The sequence below is a fragment of the Pipistrellus hanaki genome (assembly GCF_964339955.1).
Source record: "Pipistrellus hanaki genome assembly, chromosome: 1".
Lineage (NCBI taxonomy): Eukaryota > Metazoa > Chordata > Mammalia > Chiroptera > Vespertilionidae > Pipistrellus > Pipistrellus hanaki.
In genome coordinates, this window is record NC_140503.1 from 41271595 (window position 1) to 41292728 (window position 21134).

The window sequence follows — 21134 nt, forward strand, 5'->3', positions numbered from 1 at the left end:
TTGTTTAGTTTACAATATATGTAAATTACATGACAACAATAGCCAAAGGATTGGGAGGTAAATAGAATTCAATGCAAGTTCCTTACATTGTATATTAATGGGTGCAATATTAACACCAAGGAAACTCTAAGTTAGGGATGCATATTGTAATCCCTAGAGCAACCACTAAAAATAATGCAAAAAATAATACTTTAAAGCTAATATAATAGAGTGTTTAAAAAAATCCTTTTAAATCACATAACCTGAAGTCAGGCAGAAAATAAAGGAATAATGGAAAATAGAAAATAAGTGGGGGAAATAGTTATTCTCAAAAAAAAACAAAAAACAAAAAAAACAAAACAAAACAAAAAAACAACTGTTCAATAATTACATTAAATGGAAATGGATTGAACACTCTAAAAAGAATGGATTACCAGACTTTATTTTAAAAGCAAGATAAAAATCACATGTTTTCTATAAGAGATGAGTTTTAATTTTAAAAGTACAGATGGGAGTAACAACAAAAAAAGATGGATAGGCCATGTCAACCAAAAAAGGAATGGCTATATTAATATCAAACAAAGTAGGCTTTAAGACATTAAGTATTTTAAAGAGAGAAATAAAAAGGTCAATTAGCCAAGTAAACATAAAAATCATAAACATGTATGCCTTTAATATTAACACAAAATGCATGAAACAAAATTTAACAAAACTAAAGGGAGAAATAGACAAACTTTAATCAGAGTTGAAGATTTTAACATTTCCCCCTCAGTAATTTGCATAATAGATGAGTTTTTAAAATCAGTAAGGATATAGAAGATCTGCACATCACCATCAGCCACCTTGACCTAATTGATATTTATAGAACACTACAACCAACAACTGTAGGGCATACATTATTTTCAAGTGTACATGAAACATTCACCAAAATAAATTATATTCTGGACCATAAAACAAGTCTCAATCAACTTCAAATGATTTCAATCTTATAAAGTATGTTCTCTAACCATATGAAATTAAATTAGAATTCAATAAGATTGAGGAATGTAAAGCTATCCCCAAATATTTGGAAATTAAACAACACACTTCTAAATAAATCACTAGTAAAAGAAATAAACCACTAGGGGAGTTTTGAATTGAATGATAATGAAAATGCAATGTATCAAAATTTGTATGTTGCAGCTGAAACACTGATTAGAAAGACATTTACCAGTCTAAATGTTTATATTAGAAAAGAAGCAAGATCTAAAGCCAATGATCTAAGATTCTAAAGCCTTAAGAAAAGAAGAAGAAAATAAACTCAAAATAAGTAGAAGGAAGAGAATATAAGAGTAAAGACGATAAATCAATGTAATAGAAAACAAAAATAAAGAATGTTAACAAAGTCAAAAGTGATTCTTAGAAAAGATCAATAAAATTGATTAGCTTCAGCCGAAACTGGTTTGGCTCAGTGGATAGAGCGTCGGCCTGAGGACTGAAAGGTCCCAGGTTCAATTCCGGTCAAGGGCATGTACCTTGGTTGCGGGCACATCCCCAGTAGGGAGTGTGCAGGAGGCAGCTGATCAATGTTTCTCTCTCATCAATGTTTCTAGCTCTCTATTCTTCTCCCTTCCTCTCTGTAAAAAAAATTTATAAAATATATTAAAAAATAAAAATAAATAAAAATGTCCCATTAAAAATAGTTCAATAAAATCCAGCACTTCAGCAACATCCTAAAGATTCAAAATGTACCCAGGTGGCCCAATAGTATAAACATTAGTCTGACTCTTTAACTTCATGTTTCCCAATTTTATGGGACCCCAAACTTTCCTTTCATGCAATACCTATTAACATTCCAAAGAACCAGCACTCTTTGGAATACATTTTGGGGGGAAAAACTGATCAAAGGTTTAATATATACAATAGCTAACAATTATAATTGCTATCGTGTGTTAATATTATACCATTCTGCCAAGCTAAAAGATAGTTGTTCACTTGGTTTTAGACAAAACTTTTCTTCAGAGTTTGAAATACAATGGACTCACTTTTTTTATGGATTCAGTCTGACAAGTAAAAATCTAATGATTTCTTGTTGCTATTTTTCTCTATATGTTTGATAGCATTTATTTGTACATTCCAATTACTTAAATTTTAAAAATATATATTTTATTGATTTTTTACAGAGAGGAAGAGAGAGGGATAGAGAGTTAGAAACATTGATGAGAAAGAAACATCGATCAGCTGCTTTCCTGCACACCCCTTACTGGGGATGTGCCCACAACCAAGGTACATGCCCTTGACCGGAATCGAACCTGGGACCCCTCAGTCCACAAGCTGACGCTCTATCCACTGAGCCAAACCAGTTTCGGCCAATTATTTAAATTTTAAAATTCTAAAAAAAATAATCACTAGGGAACAATAAAGTACTGGCATTTCACCTGAATATCTATGACATGTCATAAAAGAAAAAAGAGAGTGCTTTGTAATCTTTGCCCTGTTGGTGGATATTATGCCACACACTCACTACAAATATTGTCACAAGAAATGGAAAGGAAAGCAACTGGATTACCTGTGCCTTTCATATAACTTTCCTTATGGAAACTTAGGGCTATACATTAAAAATTGATGCTCGGAAGGAATCTACTGTCTCAACCTTCACTAGGGACCACATGAGAGGAAATGAGTTTAAAAGGTAATCTTTTCAGTTAAGGTCTAAGAAAGGCTTGATGAATGGGTTTATCACTTATTATAATTATTTTTTTGCTATTGCTACTTGTTTTCCTATTAAAGAATAGTGTGCCGGTCTCCAGGCATTTTTGTTTAAATACCGGCTAGGGTCACAAGTGAAATGAAGTTTGGTCCTCATTTACTTCATACCAGCAGTTGGGTTGGCACGCAGCTGCAGAACTGCTGGGGCTCTTTTTATTTAATTTGGCATCCCTTCCTGAGCAGTATTGAGACTTTTACTTCAATGACTCCACTGGGCTTTGCCATCATTTCTGTGCTGTATCAGTAAAGTCTGCACAAGAGATGCCTATGCAAGCCTGAAAGGAGGCTGGGAGCCGGTCTAGTTCAGGTGTTTTTGCCTAAGTCAATGAAGGAATTCACCTCCCCGCCCCCCATACAAATGAAATCCGTTTTTAAAAATACATTATTAATTTAGTAAGGAAACTGATTTGTGAGGAATAGATCATCTTAATCTTGTGTGTGTATATGTGTGTAAAAGTGTGTTCTTTTTGCATAACGTCTCTTGGAATAATTTTCCTAAGAGCTGAATCAGACTCAGAAAAAAAATGTAAGTGCAAATTCTTTGTGAGCCATGTATTAATGATATGACTTAATTATAAATGTTAACTTCTGCAATCCTTTATATGTAAAAAGGGGGTAATAGTCTGACATGTCCTAAGTATTAAAACTGATAATGCATTAACATCCCTAGGACAGGGTCAGGCACATAGTAGATAGCTGCTCAACAAATGCTTTGTTAAAATCATACGTGGAAAGTGAAAACCATGAGTACCTTCTGTGAATGTTATTCCCACAATCAGAGAAGACAGTTGCACCTGGTCTGCTTTTCTGTTTTAAGTTCATATGTTGGTGATCATAGAGGACGGGAAAGGAAGGGAACAAAAGGAATACATTTTCACTGGAGTCAGAATTGTGGGTTTTCAGAACTGGAAGAGACCTTCGAGATGATTGGGTTAAATGCCCTAAATTCACAAATGAACAAAATAAGGTCCAGGGAGTGTAAGTGATCTTCCCAAAAACCATAGAGAAGTTGGTGACAGGTCCAGGCTTGGAGTTCAATATAAACACAGACTTTTCTTGTAATGAAGACTGTTAATACCGTAGGAGGTTAAAGCGTTTGGAAAAAAACCTTCCTTTGACTAACTTGAAAAATAGTTCTGTTTTTGTGGTTTGCTTATTTCTTTTCTTCTAAAAAACACTTTAATCCATCTGGAATTTTCTTTGGTATAGGATGTACGATTTAACTTAATCCTTTTTTCCAAATCATCAGCCAAATGACTCAGCACCATTTATCTAACAAGTCCTCCCTTTCCTACTGACTTACAGTGTCATCTTTATGACATTCTTCAAAGTTGTCTTTTATTCAAAGGTCAATATTTCACTTTTTTTTATTTCATTGACCTGTTCATTTTTCTACCCATTGGATGATATTATAATTACTGTAATTATATCACATGTTTTAGTAAGAGGAAAAATTCACCTTTATTAATTTTTTTGGAGGGGAAAATGAAGCCTTTGTCCCTTTATTTTTCATGATGATGAACACTGGCAAACGGGGAAAAAATTAATATTCCCACACAAATCAAATAAAACCCATAAGAATTTTAATTGGAATTACATTAGATATAAAGATTGATTTGTAAAGAACTGACCTTCTAATTAGAATTCTTTTTCCTTTTCCGGAATATGCTGCACATTTTTATTTATTCAACCATTATTTTTTAAAGTTGGTTTTGAGAGAAATAATAATTTGTTGTTCCACTTATGCATTCATTAGTTGCTTTTTGTATGTGCCCTGACCTGGGATTGAACCTGCAACCTATGCTGTATGTATCCGGATGATGCTGTAACCAAGTGAGCCTTCCGGCCAAGGCTATTCAACTGTTCTTTAACATTGCTCAATAAATTCAAGACTTGGCATGGAAAAGCTTTAAATGCATACAATGATGATCTAGGGAAGGGAAAATTAATTCTACCTAAAGAGATCTGGGAAGACATTTTTATGGCCCAAAAGAGGAGTTCTCTACAAATGTAGTCAGATGAGGTACATGAAATTTCATTACTTAAATTAACCTGACACAGCCTAACTCAATTACACAGGCCCTTAACAAGTCATTCAAAGTCATTAACCACATACACACAGATTGGATTTTGACCAGATTGGACACTATGCCTTATGTTGGAGATCTGGCCCCTGCCCTCAAGGAGTTTACAATCTATTTGGGGGACGTTTCCATCTTAAAAATACCAGCTCTAGAGAGTATATCTTAAATATTTTACCATACTTGCGCGCGCGCGCGCGCGCGCGCGCACACACACACACACACACACACACACGGTAATTATGTGAGATGACTGAAGTGTTAACTAACCTTATTGTGCTAATAAATTCACGATATATATATATATATATAAAATCATCACATCGTACACCTAAACTTTACACAGCATTCCATGTCATGTGTACCTCAATAAAGCTGGAGGAGCACGGACTACCAGCTCCTCTTCTTGCTCTAATCCTTGAGTTAATGTTGCCTCTTACTAAGTAGTTTGATCTTTTACTTCTCTTCCCAGACCAAGGCAGAGACATTTGCCCACAAATTCCTTGGTCATTGAGGAAACAGTTCTTGATGTGGTCTCAGATCTATCCCTGGGAGGCGGGTCAAATCACCTTCCCCAAAGATCCACACAGGCGGTACAGAATAAGGGCTAAGAATGCCAACTTGGACGTCAGACTGGCTGAATTTGAATGACGACGTTTTGACCTATAGCTCTGTGACTTAGGGCAAGTTATTTAACCACTTTCACCTCAGTTTCCCTGAGTATAAAATGAAAGTAGTAACAGTACTTAACCTGCAGGGTTACGAAGAGGATTACATGAGATAACCTGTGTATGTTGTGCTTAACACTACACCCAACACAGAGAAGTAGTTGGAAGGGCCGGCTTTTACTCCACATGCAGTTTCCAGAGCAGGTGGTACATGGCCGTTTACAACGCAGCCTGGAGCCCTGGAGGCACAGCTACGGGTCCTGCAGGTGTCCGAGATTAGAAACTGGAGATTGTGGGGGAATTGCTTTCCCTTCCATTAAAATATAGGTCTTTTGCCGAAGCCGGTTTGGCTCAGTGGATAGAGCATCAGCCTGCGGACTGAAAGGTCCCAAATTCGATTCTGATCAAGGGCATGTACCTTGGTTGCGGGCACATCCCCATTAGGGGAAGTGCAAGAGGCAGCTGATCAATGATTCTCTCTCATCAATATTTCTAACTCTCTACCCCTCTCTCTTCCTCTCTGTAAAAAAAAAAAACAATAAAATATATTTTTTAAAAAATAAGTAAAATATAGGTATTTCACGTGAAACTACAGCTAAAGGGAATAAATGCAAGGCTGTGGGAAGATGGAGGCAGGTACTTCCCCTGGGATTTTAATGCTTTAGATTAAACAATAATTCCATAATGAGGGGGCTACAGTTTTTGAAAATCCTCTGCTGAAAGAGTCAATCCTCTTTCCCCCTAAATTACCTTTACATAAAACAATCCAGTATTAGATATCAGTTACACCTTGAAACATGTGGAAGGAAGGAAGTCGAGATAACTTTCTTGGTGGTCAGCTACCTCTCTTGGATGAGTGCCTGCTTTCACTTTACAACTTCTCCTGATAACTTTCTACAAAGATTGTCCCCTTTTAAGTTGGAAATAGAAAAGGGTATTTTGAAACTCATAAAAGACTTTTCTTAGGAGCCTCTTAAAGGAGTAGTTAGGTCCTCAGGCAGGCTTCTGTGAGATGTGTATAGCAGATTCTTGATGGGCATTTCGTTCTACATGGTTTTGTTAAAGCATGGATGAGATGCCATAAGAACTTTGGTTTATATCCAGGAGACTACAGTAAAATTAGTTTTGTTGTGTGTTGTTTCCCTTAAAGTCACAGAAGCTATCAATGATGTTAAGTGAGGACTTGCTGTAAAGTTAAACCTAACCCTCAGCCATATCTGGGCCTCTCACCAGCCAGGCACCGGGAATTAATTCTTTTGCTCTCGGTGGCTTGGGAAGCATGGGGAGATGAGGGAAGCAGGGTATCTCGCCAAGAAATCCCCCAAGAATACTTTTCATTACGAACTGGTTCCTTCCCACATCTTTTCCTATCTTTCTCTTTTTCCTCCTGATGTATCCTGTTTCTTCCAGCCAGGGTTTCTCTCCTTCTCTGGGTAGTACAATTATTTAGGTAGGAAGTATGGAGTGGTGACAGGAAGCTGTTCCCTCCCCTCTTGCTCTCTTCACCCTCAACCCCCACCCCCCACCCCCACCCCGCCCCAGTTCCCAACTCTGAGTGTTAAACAAAATAAATAAGTTACATGATCATGTGGTCAACAACATGTTGAAATTGATTTAAAAGACCAAGGCCCCCAATAGGAATGTAGTCTAAGTAGTATTATCAGCAAAGAAACAAGGTGTGGGCTGCAGGTGAGTGGTCTTTGCAGTAGGCCCAGCGAGAAGGATCTCCTCCGAATAGGCATTTCCCGGGCTCACATTACACGTTCTGACGCCGAAGCTATGCTTTTAAAGAAAGTATAGGGTGAATCACTCCCCTCTGTGGATACTTACTTCTATGCCACCGAAGAGGTTTTAAAAGGCTAGGAATGTACACTTGATTCCAAGTACAGTTTAAGGTACAATGGGTTAAATTATTGGAGAACACAGCAATAGTGTTTATTCATCTCAAGTACCTCTCCGGAGACAATTAACCTGGGTCATGATAAAAACAGCTCTATGAGGCCCATTTCTCCTATGGCTAATGCTATTGTTTTACTTGCTGTAGTACTTCTCCTTTGCCTCATTTTAAACAGAACACTTTCTATAATATTGCAGGTATTATCACATTTGTAGCTTTTCCATTTTCCTGCTTGCAATAGGAAAGCATGAAGTTTTATATTTTCACTCACAAAGATGCAATTCTTATGAAAATCTGGAGTGGCAGTCTAGATACACCCACTTTTTTTTTTTCAAGTCACAGAGTGCAAAGGTGCCGGATCCCACCAGGGATCCTAGTTAGCAGGTGGCTCCTGACCTGGGAGGATTCCAGGGTAGTGCACAGGCTCACTCTTTCATCTCCCAAGTCCCTCCTCTCCCTACCCACTCAGGCTTGAAATCCCTTAATAGAGTCTAACTCCTCGGGTTTAATTAAATAGAGGATTTACTCTTGTTAAAAAGCAAAAGCCCATGGGAGAGGTAATACTCTAGTGCCAAAGATTTTTAAATTTATTTTCAGCAATAGAATCTATTTTTCAAATGCAACCTTAAGTAGAATGCTGATATGTAAATAAATGCAAGTTTTATGGGAATTGAGTATAATTTTATAAATATGTATATAAACAAGTAGGGCACAAGTAGATTTGCAGTTGTTTACATGGAGAATAATACAGTAATTAATAAATAATAATGCAAGAGTGAACTCACGTACTCACAAGTGTAAGCCTTTTATGGCCCCACCCTTTATGTTAGTTATATATATTTATATGTATATATGAATCAGCACTGGCAACAATGAGGCTGTTTTGATGAAAGCAAATTATGAAATCAAGAGTTATAGGTAATAACTGTAATCTTACATCCATCACAGCAGACAGTTGTGTCTGTGTTTTATTTTGCCTGCACAAGGTGCAGAAAATCCTCAGGTAAACAGATAAGTAATTTCAAATAGCTAACAATTTGTTATGGCACTTATAATCGCATGATTTTCTTCAATTAAAATAAGTCAGAAGTCTTAAGGAAGAGCAGGAATTTTTGTTTTAAAATAGAATCACTAACAATATCTAACAAGTACTCCTGTTCCTTAATAATTAAGGATTAGTTGTTAAGTATTCAATTTCGGGAGATTTGACAAATAGACTTCGTAGATAATTTGAATCCTGACTCCCTTACTTACTTCATAACCTTAGGCAGATAGCTAAATCTTAGTCTTACTTTCCTCAAGTGTCAAGGGGTACATAAAGCACCTAGCACAGTGTCTGGCCCACTTAATAAATGCTATCATTGCCCTGGCCAATGTGGCTCAAATGGTTGGGCATTATCCCATGCACCAAAAGGTGCCAGTTCTGTTTCTGGTCAGAGAACATGTCCAGATTGTGGATTTGATCCCTGGTTGGGGAGCATACAGGAGGGAACCAATCATTATTTCTCTCACATCAATGTTTGTCTTTCTCTCTCCCTCTGTCTTCCTTTCTCTCTAAAAATCTATAAAACATATTTTCAAAAAGAAAATAAGTCTTATTGAAGATTTGAATGCTCAAAAGTACTTTGCAAATGTGTCTTGTGACATTTTAATACGCTCCATCCCGTCCCATTTAAATTCTTTTGGGCTACCTCAGCACTTTTCCCTTTCAGATATTCAGTTTCAAAACAACCTACTTTATTTTGTATGGTGAGTCCACATTTTAAGATGATGCTGTATTCCTGGTATTTTATCTGCAATCATAAAGTAACATGGCAACCTTGTGATGCCAAGTGAAGATTGTACGGCACATTTCTAACCAGGTAAGAGCCAACCCAAACCTAAAGTGAGCAATGAAAGGATCAATAATGCTGTGTTATCATGATGCAATATGCAGTATTATAATTGTACAACTGACTGGTATGCTGTTCCAAATGTGTGCACCAGAGAACTTGCCCATCTTTTAATGAATACCAGCACATGTGTTGTAACATTGACACCAGTTAACATTCATTGAATGCTTACTAGGGGTGAGGCACTGCTTAAAGGCCTTGACATGTATCATTAGCTCATCATTTGAATGATTATTGTAGTTTATATGAGATAATTGATTTTAATCATGACTAGTAAAGAGATGCACTCTATCTCATAAAAATACCTTTATAAAAGTTTAAATGAACATGTGCATGAACACACATGCACCCATGCACATGCATGTGTCCATGTGCTCACGGAGTGAACTTGATAGCTCCAATTAAGATGGTATCTAACTTAAGTATGTATTATTCTTTATTATACTTTATTTAAAATGTTTTTATTGACTTTAGAGAGAGAGGAAGAGAGAAGGAGAGAGAAAGAAACATTGATGAGAAACATTGATAATCTGCTTCCTGAACATACCCTTCTGAGGATCGCACCTGAAACCTGGACGTGTTACCCTGACCGGAATCGAACCAGCGACCTCTTGGTGCACGGGTGGATACTCATCCACTGAGCCACGCCAGTCAGGCAAACTTTAAAATATTTATCAAAAAATGAAATATGAATTAAATGCCTATAGCCTTCCTGAAGTGCATTGGAGTTCTCTGTAACAATTTGAAAACCAGAGCATTGAGCCCATCACTCATTTACACTGGAGTGTGATAGAGCCAAATCAGGTCCTTTTCTCAACACACTGGTTTTAGAACAAGGGAGAAGGAAGTATGAGCTTTTTAATTTTAATTCATTTTTCATAAATGCAGAAACCTTATTAGGCAACTATTATGTGACTGCAGTGTTAATATGTTACCTGTAACCCCCATCACACCATTGCCTAGTAGCCACCATCATCCTGACTTTATAGAAGAGGAACTGAGGACCCGAGATATTAATTTGCTTACGTGGGGGGCACACACCTGGGAAATGGCAGGTAGGTCCCACACTCTCATCTGTTCGACTCCAAATCCTTCCCCCCACACCAAAGTGCCTCCTATCTAGCCTACCCATTTTATAAATGAGGACGAGAAGAATGAATCAGGTAGGTAACTTGCTTCTAGAAACAGCTGGCTAGTGGCAAGGCTGAAGTCGGGAGCACCGGGTCTCATTAGGTAAGCTCCGTCAGATGGCCCGGTGGGAAGATGCTCTGTGCAACCACAGCTACTGGGGCCAGAAAATGGTTACTTCCCTTCTAGGCTGGAAGGCAGCTCAGCATATACTCCTCCTCTCTCCCAGCCTCTACAACAATGTAAGCTTCAGAGGACAGTCTAAGACATGGCACCATATAACGTGTGAAAATTGCCAAGAATCATAACTAATATTTATAGCACATCTTAATGCCAGAACCTTGGATTCATCTCATATTGAATCTCAATACAATCCTGTGAGAAAGCCTAATTATGAACATTTCACACATGAGGAAATGGAGGCTGTTTCTGGGAGACCCCAGTCTAGTAAGAATTCACACCAGACATTCTGACCCAGAATCACCATTCCCAGAGCTAAGAATATTTGGAGTTCAGCATGGGGTTGGCTTGGGTGTGGATGTAGGATCTCAGCACAGAAATTCAAGATACACAGCATTCTCGAGAAGTCACTACAACCAGATTTCCTATGAACATTATCCAATGAGGGGATAGCCTCTAATTGCCTCTCTTCACTCCCAGAGCAGGGGCTTGGGCGAGAAAGCCTCACACCGGCCAATGGCAACTGTCCTATCGCTGTCTTCAGCTTTCCCGGAACTCCAAACCAACGCAGAATTAAAATTCGAAAATGACACAACTTGCCAAGACAATACACCACTGCAGCCAGCACCACTGCTACCGCAGGTGTGGAATACATTTCAGAGGCTGCAGGCCGCGAGCGGAAGTCGTCGTTTCTTCCAGAATCTCTCTAAGCAACCAGAAGGAAAGCTCTCTTTCACTGGCCGCCGCAGTCTGAGCAGTGACTGTGTCATAAATAGGATATGGCATTTTGGAATGTCCTTTTGTTCAACTAATTTAATTTACCAAATGCTCCTGGGAGAAAGAGGGGGTTGGGGAACCAACATGCTGACTCCACCACATTTCCTGAAAAATCAACATTTTCTTTTTAAACTGCTCCGAACGAGATTACATCTGATCGCTGTCTGCTGGCTCCCTTAAACCCTGCCTCTGTCAAAATTCTGCCCCGGCAGGTGTGGGAAAGAATAGAAGCCGAACTTGAGCGAATACCCACATCTGTTTTCGGAAAAGGGGAACAGAAGCAGCACAGAAGGAAGTAAAAGAGATAATTGCTGGCTTGAACTGCAATACATTTTACTTGCGGGCAGAGGGCCAGCTTACAGCAGGCGGAATATGCAGGCCCGTCTTATTGGAATTCAGGGGTGGGCCTCGGTTCCTGTCCGGAGACAGCTGTAAACCAGCAGCCCATAGCATCCCAATCAGGCGGCGAGTTTTGTCAAGGAGTGCTGATATGTACAGAGCAGCTTTGTCTGCTTCCCCCGCACCCCTGCCTGGTGGGATGACAGTCAATCTCTGATTCCAGATGACAAGAACTGGATAAAAACTTAAAACAAATGGCGACCTTTCAAAAGATTAATTTGTTTACCAACAAAACGTTCCCTCCTCCGTGTCATCTGAGATGGGGGTGACCTTCACTTCCCCGTCTCTAGGCTGAAAGGATGCTGACTGTAGTCATCTGTTAAGTTAACTCCATCTCAGCAATTATTCCCTGTTTTATTTTCAGTGACAAGAAGGCTTTATTAATTCACTCTGCTTCTTGTTATGGTTTATAAATGCAACAAGCTCGTTCTGAATTACTGCAGTGTAACATCAATTTGTTTAAATCTAATTCTGCTATCGTTGCCAAATTATGTTGTGACTGTAATTGTGGCCATATGCATGGGCTTAACACAATCATGTTTTGAAATAGCCCTTCTCTCCCCCTCCCTCCTCCTTGCCCCCGCCCCTTACTTCTGATGCTTCTTCTAATCATCTGACATTAACACAATTGCCTCGCTTTCCATTACTTTATCATCTCAGAAATGAATGTGCTTTCCGTGAGAGAGATTACCATGCACACCCCACGTGAAACAGTAAAGAATGGAACTATGATTTGTGAAGTGCGGTTGCTACCCAACTAAGTTAGTGAGAAACACTGCATAACGGATGACTCATAAAACGTAGAAATCATAATAGTATTAAATCCAACCTCATGAATAAATAAAAGATTCTAAGTTTACATTGCATTATATATTTATTTATTTGGAAAGTGGGACCAGAGAACTATAGTATAATTCTACAGCAACTCGCATCTTGCCAAAAAGAAAAATGTTTTTACGATTCTTTTCTAGGTCATAACAGTTATAATCAGAGTTATTTGCCGCAGCCACTGATAGCAATGTTTTGTTTGGCTATTTTGTTATGCATTCATAGTCGTTCTTTTAAAATTCATGTTCACAGATCCGTGTTTCACATCTTTTAAGAAACCCTTTTTATTTTAAGGAGTAAATCAAAGTCAAATTTTCTTGCAGATCTTTTGATGTGCTGCACTGGAATGTCTAGCTGGAACTAAACGTCAGTCAGTACAGTTTCTGAGGTTCCTTCTGGTCTCCCCATGTCTACAAGGCCCTTCTCACAAACCTGCCAGGGGGATTACCATCATCATCATCATCATTATTACGCACATTTAAAGTATTGGAAGAATCATCAGTAAGTTTCACTTTTAATATTTTGTTGTAAATTGATTGTACTAATAGAGTTCATAGGATATAACATGTGAAGGCAGGTTTGGGGAGGGTAGGGGGTTGTACGCGTGTGTCTGGGGTATGTGTTTTCAATGCATTAAAATCTTTACACCAGCCTCTTATTATCAGGAAGGATGTACCTCTTCACAAAATACAGTTTCTAAGAACTGATCATGTAAATTAGCAAAGTATTCAAGTTTGCTCCGTCAAAAAAAAAAAAGCCTGAGATTATTTACAGGCTTTCGACAAGCTGTTTAAGTTTCAAAAGTAAGGAAACACATGGCCCTCGGCAGCCAAATAATAATCCCCTTTGAGTGTTTGGAGCAGTTCTAAAAGCCATTAGCCTTGATGCCGCTTTTCTAATTAACTATACATCACAACACGAGACGCATTGCTTCAGTTTGGGTAAGTGCTTTCAAAAACAGTCTTATGAGGGGTAAATCACAACTGGATTTATTCCCAAGTGCTCTGCACTGTTGTTTAAAACCAAACACCTGAATATTTCTCTCACAGGGCCTTTTGCACTATGCTTCCGTTTTATAAATCCAAAATGAAAATGCTATTTTTAGTTAGCACCATCATATATACATATGCCAACATAAAAAGATAGGTTCAACTACTTTGACTGAAATACTAATAGTCAATTTGAGTAAAATGTACCTAAAGTATATACATGTTAAAGCTCTCTGGTGTCAGTTTTATAAACTCCGGTTTCATGAAAAAGGGGCATTTTTAATACATCAAATGAGCATGATTATCTATATGTCAGACAAGGCAAAGGGCTTCCCCATATCCTCTGCGTTCAGCATACACGGGCACAGTAGCCAAGGCTCTTAGCCTAGTTTGGAATTAGAAAAAAATACATAATAAATGACTAAGATTCTACCGCAAATTTTGATATAATTTTGAATTCCTATTTATGTCTTCAGTAAGATGCATTAAAGCAAAGCATAATCCTCTCAAAATCTGGAATTATGCCTTTTTAAACCTCAGTGCTCATCAGGAAAAGTTCGCAGGAGACGCCGAAGTTGCCTTGGGCTACAGAGCCTCAGCGCTCCGCCAGCTAAGCCAATATTAATTTTAGACTGAAGGGGAAAACCAACAACAAAAGGGAAATCTGCTTGTCTCCACAGCCACAGGAACGATGTTTTTATTTCAAGGGCTTTGGGCTCCTGGGAGCAGATCAAAACTCTTTCACATTATTCACGGTGACATTTTAAACAAAGTTTCAGCAGGAATAGAAATACCTAACTTTCTGGTTATTTCTGAGGCTATCCAAGTATTTCTATGATATGATAAAGTACTCTTAAACCAAACCTTAGATAGACTAACAAAAAGCGCATATAAAGAAACTAAAAATATTACACAGTTACACGAATGAAGTAGGCTGTTGAAAATGGCTATGCAGGCCGTTTGGAAGATTAAGATGCTGGTATGATGATTAGAAGTGGTTTGGCAATTCTAAAATGAATCAGTTTTTAGTTTTGATTTTGACCAAATACAGTCAAGAGCTTTTGAGAGAAGCCAAAGGTTAAAACTGTATTCCACAATGTATAAATGTCACCTCTGTAATTGTTTTTAGTATCAGAAATAATCTCAAATAAAACAATTTTCCAATTAAATGAGGCATTCCTCTTCATTCTTTTACGAAAACCTCACAACACAGAAAAAGCCCACCCGTGCTTCCCCGCTCACCAGAAAACCAGTGCAAACATAGGCACAGACTCTGAGAGCCCTGATGCATGGGATTGCTCTCCCCTCTAGTCATTTTGCCGACCTGAAGAAATATCCCTGCCGGCTTCAGGTTTAGGATGATTTCTTTAAAATGGTGTGGATTGTGTCAGTATCCACCACTGACGCTGATACCACGCTGTTGTTTCCTTCTGAACTAAACCTATTTTCAAAGAAATAAAATACTTAAAATGTCTCTACTAATTCTCTTTGTTGTTAAATTCGCTCACCCTTGTTAAAAATCACGGTTCTAGCTTAGTTAGGACCATAAAACAAAATAGAAAAAATCTGAATGAGCGGCCAATGAATCTTTTAAAAACAGGTTCACATGTTGTAATCATTTCTAATTATAAACAGCATGAAAGCCGCTCCATTAAATTCCAAGAACAAAGGGATCAAAATCTTTACTTAAGATCTACATTATATCTTACACTACTAACGTATGCCTTTTTTGTTCTTAAGAAGATTAAGAGCTCATGAAAACAACTGATTACTTACACCTGCTTTTCTCTGCTTAATACTTGGCAAACTGATTCCATAGTTCTCATTGACAGCAGCTCTGTGGCGGAGGTTTTCAGGATCCTGCATGATTTTCACATCCAACCCTATCTTCCGCTGAAACAAAGAAACAATGAAACTTTCATGCTGGATAAACAAAGCTGCTTACTAATATCTTATATCCTCAAAGGAGTATAAAAGTTCTTTGAAAAGAATTATTTTAATGTAGTTTTCACTGGGGGGGGGGGGGGGGAAATACACATTTGGGTCTTTTATTTCTGCTGTTAATTGTTCTCATTTATTCCCAGAAAAGGAATCTTCTGCAGATCTCCCTCCATGTATCCTATTGCTCATACAAATACATCTTCAGACAGCATTCATTTTTTCACAGAGAATGGTAGATGCCAACCAAGGTGGGACAAAGGACTGGAATACCTGGTCTCGGTTTGTTTTTACCTTTCCAGGTCAAGGATTTTGCCAGTGGAATCTGTACTACAGACACACAGGCAGAGGGCTCCCTCGGTCTGTTAATGTGGCATTCTCCTCAAGGGACAGTTACAGGTAAATCTCAGTTTGGACTTGGTACATTTACCACAACAAATTTATTTACTCCTTCACAGAGCTATTGCTATTTATAGGGAAAATGCATTCTTTCATTAGAAAGGTAAAAAAAAAAAAAAAAAGCATATCATTTGAAGCACATGTTCCTCATTTTATATAATTCAGATGAGTTCCAGCAGAGATGCTTAAATAGTAACTAGCAGTGTAGGCAGTGCAGGGATGGTGGAGAGGGGCATGGAGAGGTGTCCTGAGACCCGGGTTCCAGTCTTGGTCCCCCCTGGACTGACCGTGGGTAAGTAACTTCCCCCTTTGGAAGCCGTTTTATCTTTATTTTAAAAATGTGACAGGCTTATGGTCTCTTGAAGAACTGTTCACCCTCCTCAATCTTCCCCTTTCTTCTCCCACGTCCCCTCCCATACACAGCCCTCTCTTGCTTTGGCATTCTATGACTTGATGCTAAAAAGTAAGTTGACACTTAAGAAATATGTTATTACTAACAGTTTCTGAAGTCTTGTGACTTTCTTATTGTGGTACAATTCATATACTATCAGAGTTCTTTAGAAAGTGTGTGATTCAGTGGCTTTTAGCATATTCACAAAGTTGTATAACCATTACCTATCACCCCTCTTTATTATTATGTTTCCCCGAAAATAAGACAGTGTCTTATATTAATTTTTTCTCCCAAAGTTGCGCTAGGTCTTATTTTTAGGGGATGTCTTATCTTTTCATGCGCTAGGTCTTATTTTCAGAGGATGTCTTATTTTCGGGGAAACACGTAGTGACCTGGTGCGCGCATTTGTGTACATTGAAAGGAAATTAATTAGAAGATGGCCATCGGGGTGGGACTGGACAAGATGGGCCGGACTTGCCCTGGAGCCAACCGCCCACGGTCGCTCACTGGCCAGCCGCACCTGGGGTGGTGCTGTGGTTCAAAGGGCATCTGCTGAGTGAGCAGGGTCCCTCCGGCAGGTGGTGTCCCTTGGCCTGGCCTGTGGGGATCTGGCCAAACCCAGCTCTCCGACATCCCCTGAGGGGTCCCAGAGTGTGAGAGGGCACTCTGCAAAGTTGCTGTCGTACAGGGTGTGGAACACAAACACAAGTGTGCAGTAAACCAGATTCGGTGCCCATAGTGCCCCAGCAACAATGTAACCCACAGCCTAATGTGGAATTGCACGCACGCACGCACGCACGCACGCACGCACACGCGCCCCGCCGTGAGGAATCAGGCTCCCTGCCCTCTGGTTTCAGGGTGCTATCACCTGAGAACTGCTGCTGCCAAGTCACTGCAGCTGGGCAGCTCCTGCATTGAGCGTCTGCCCCCTGGTGGTCAGTGCGCATCATAGCTAGACAGACACTTAGAATATTAGCTTTTTATATAGAGAGATTATTTTTTTATCCTCACCTGAGAATATGCTTGTTGATTTTAGAGAGTGAGGAAGGGGAAGAAAGAGAGAAACAACAATGTAAGAGAGAAACGTCAATCAGTTGCCTCCTATATGCACTTCAACCAGGAATTGGGCCTGCAGCCAGAAATTGGGCCTGTGCCCTGACTGGGAATCAAACTTGCCACCTTTTGGTGTATAGGATGACCCTCCAAACAACTTGTGCCAGCCAGTCATGGCAACCAAAACCCCTCTTTAATTCCGTAACATTTTCATCACTGAAAAAAGAAACCTCAAACCCATTATCAATCACTCCCCATTACCTCCCTATCCAGCCCCTGGTAACTACCAATCTATTTTCTGCCTCTTCCATGTGTCCCATTCTGGACATTCCATATGAATTATAAATATGTGGTCTATGACGTTTAAAAGGAGGCATTGCAAGGGATTAAAACACCTGATTTCCTTTCAATGGAGTGTCTGTTCTGAGGGATATGATGCAATTACTAAAATGGTTGTAGGAACCAGATTAGTTCAATGGGCTAAGTCTAAGGTTGAAGGAAAGGGGAAGATTGCAAAAATATCTACAGAATGTATGCTGTCTAATTACTTCTTAATACAGGAGCCAAACCTTCCTTTTATTTTTCTAATAGTTTTTAAACCAAATATTTAAATATTTGCCCACTTTATTTAACCCATGCAGGGACCCAGGTTGCAAACAAGACTGATCTATTCCCTTCTCCTTGAAGTACATGTGGTCACAAAAATAATCCTGAGCCAGCAGCTATAAGGGGGTCTCCTTCCGTGGCTAACCACACTCACAGCACTATTCCGAGTATTTGCATCGAAGCTGGCTGTCTCTTTCATTTAAATGAATACCTGAACATAATTTGTTTCTTCTTAATTAAACTTTCAGAATAATTCTCATTCTACAAAGGATTAGGATATTACCAATATGTGTTAAATTGTCTAGATGTGGTTTCTGCAATTAGGGTGTTTTAAATGTGTATTCTGGACATAACTGAAGGGAACAGCTTCATCTGTCAGGACTAAGCTTTGCTAGAACTTTTTAACCCTGGGATCACTGGCTAGTGGGCCATTGTAATTTTCTTAGTTTTATTATGGTCCAACTTTCTGGGGCTATGGGACTGGTGTAAGAAAGAAATGATCAAATACCAAATTATTGTTAAAACTGGCATTCAAGTCAGTTGTTTTCTGCCCAGTTTTACATTTCTGTGGCCCTGGCACGGATAGTTCTGATAAGAAATCAAAATATAAGCAGAAACCCAACAGAAATGATAGGTTGCAATATCAATTCTTTATTAGTTGGCTTATAAAGCCATGGGAAATGTTCTTTAAAATATTAATGTTCTAAGAGTTACTATTTTGGCACCAAAGCATGTGTATACCAAAATAATATGCAGCACACGTGATTTAATTTTCCTTCAAAAACATACAGGTAAGCCTACATTTAAATAAAATTAACATATCAAATGGTTTTACTGAAGATTACTATTACATTCATTCATAATCTGAATTTGTCTTACAATTTTACAAGTTACATCTATGGAGATGTGTAGCAAAATACTTATCAGCATAAGCTGCCTTATCAGACCCAGATTTTCCTAGAAAAACAATTATAGATTTAAACACAAAATTAATCAATCCGTTAAGCAGGAAAACATGCTCTGGAAGGTGATTGTTTTTTACCAACAGTAAAATAAGTATCAGAAATAATTTCTGAAATTTTTCTTAAATTGGTCAAGAAAGGACACCAATTTACTTCACCTATCTTGAGTCACTAAATGATCCATACTTTATTCTCCCCTTTGATAGTAATTACAAGCAGATATATCAAATGTGACTCTCATTTAGACTTTGGTTTGTAAGAACAAAAGTTATTATCAGAGCCAATTACTGTTTTACCTACATGGCTGCACAGAAGCAGGGAGCTCAATTTTCATCTCATCAGTGATTTTGTGTTTTTTATTTTATTACTATGCCCACAAAGCTATCTAAGAAAGAAATAGCTTATGCTATTAAAACTAGGGTTTGAGCATACGAGGCTAAGGTTTCTTTTAGGAGAAGTTCTGAATTAAAAACACTAGGCAGCGTGTAATGCCAACTCCCCAGACATGGGCAGACCATAAAATGACATACATCTGAGCAGTAGATCCCACACAGAGTAATCAAAATTGAAATGCTTCACAAACAAAGTTGAGACAGGCTATTTACTAAGTTACAGTATTATCAGCATAACATTATTCTCACCAGTGTTTGCTACAAGTAATGCCTTCTAAAGTGTATATCGCTTAATATCACAGTCCCGCTGGTTAAAGACATTTGCTGTTTAATCTCAAAATCAGAAAAAAAGAGAAAAAGAATCCAGCTTCCTTTAACATTCTGCTTCTTTCAACCATTATTTTTAATGGAAGAACAAAGGACACCAAGTCTGGTTCAAGCCATATGTTCTAGATTTATTTGTAAAACTGGGTAATAACACCTACCTTCACAGAGCTGTCTGTGAGGTTTAAATGACTAATGAATGTTAGGCATCTTGCAAATTATAAAGTACTACTCAGGAGTCAACCTGCAAGGGGTTTCTACTCATCAAATAATAGCTGCAATAGATCTAAACACTTCGAACATATAAAAATCCACAAGTTCTTAATGAAATTTCCCTATCTCCCCTGGAAATTTAATAAAATTAAAAGTTAATCTTAACCTTGATAAATAAAGGATCAAACATCTATCCTGCTTTTCCTGTGCTGCAGACTTTTTGCAGCAAGGGTTCAGGAATCTGAAGAAGGGGCTGACACATAAATGGATAGAGAATGAACAAGAAATATAAATTTGGAAGGCATTCTGGGAGCCAGATGGATACCCTTCTCTAGTGGAATGGGCTCCCTTATTGTCCGGATCCATGACTTTTTATTTACACATTTTTTCCCTTTAGCAAAGCAGACATACATATCAAAGATAAGGTTTGGTAACAATAAAGGATTTTCAGGTTAGGGAAATTGCCCTCAGCTGTTTGGCCAGCAGCAGGATAATATAATAGAAAGGGAGTGGACTGACAATTCTCAGAGGTGTGGGGGTGTGGGGGTGTGGGGGTGTGGGAAGAGATTGGACAAAAATTGTATACCTACGGACAAGGTGGGGGTGGGGGGTAAGGGGGGAGGAATTGGAGGGGTGGGGGAGAGGAACAACTGCAATAATCTGAACAATAAAGATTTATAGAAAAGAATAGAAGGAATAGATGAAATAAGAATGGTAAAAAAAAAAAAAAAGAATGGTAAAATTATGGTAAGCATTAAAGCTGGTGATGGTTACATGTATTTCATTCTACTTTTTTTTGGTCTATTCAAAAGCAAATTTTCTTAAACAGCACATTTGAAATTAAAGTATCATTCAAATGTAATTATTCATTATTTTATTATCATTTGTACTCTAACATTTTATGCTCTATGATATCCCCTTCCATCTCCCTGCTGGGCTAGAAGGATCAATAATCATGGCATCACTTAACTCTAAGCTGCTGTTCAATAGTCCAGCTGTTGCCCAACTGCCTAAATTGACAAAACCTTAAGACTTAACTACTGCTTTTCAGATGTGCCCATCCTATGTTCTGATTACTATAGGAGTCCATTTTGTGCCAGGTACCATAATAGGGGAGCATTGTCATAATCCACGTGATTTATTTTAGTCCTTATAAGGACGAAAGGGAATGTATGATACTATCACTACTTTACCAATGAGGGCAACTGGTTAAAGGACTTCTCAAGGTTGCACAACTGAAACAGGGAATCAGGATTCGATTTATGTCTCTGACTCCAAAGCCTCTATCAC

At 38.5% G+C, this 21134-nt stretch overlaps 1 protein-coding gene across 1 annotated transcript in view; it reads right to left on the bottom strand.

Annotated features, from left to right (window-relative positions):
• IQCH (IQ motif containing H) overlaps positions 1–21134 on the bottom strand; it is a 192115-nt gene that overhangs the window by 140871 nt on the left and 30110 nt on the right. Inside the window, exon 5 of the mRNA XM_084879603.1 lies at positions 15343–15459. Within this exon, the coding sequence (XP_084735729.1) occupies positions 15343–15459 (117 nt within the window). The remainder of the gene's footprint in view (positions 1–15342; positions 15460–21134) is intronic.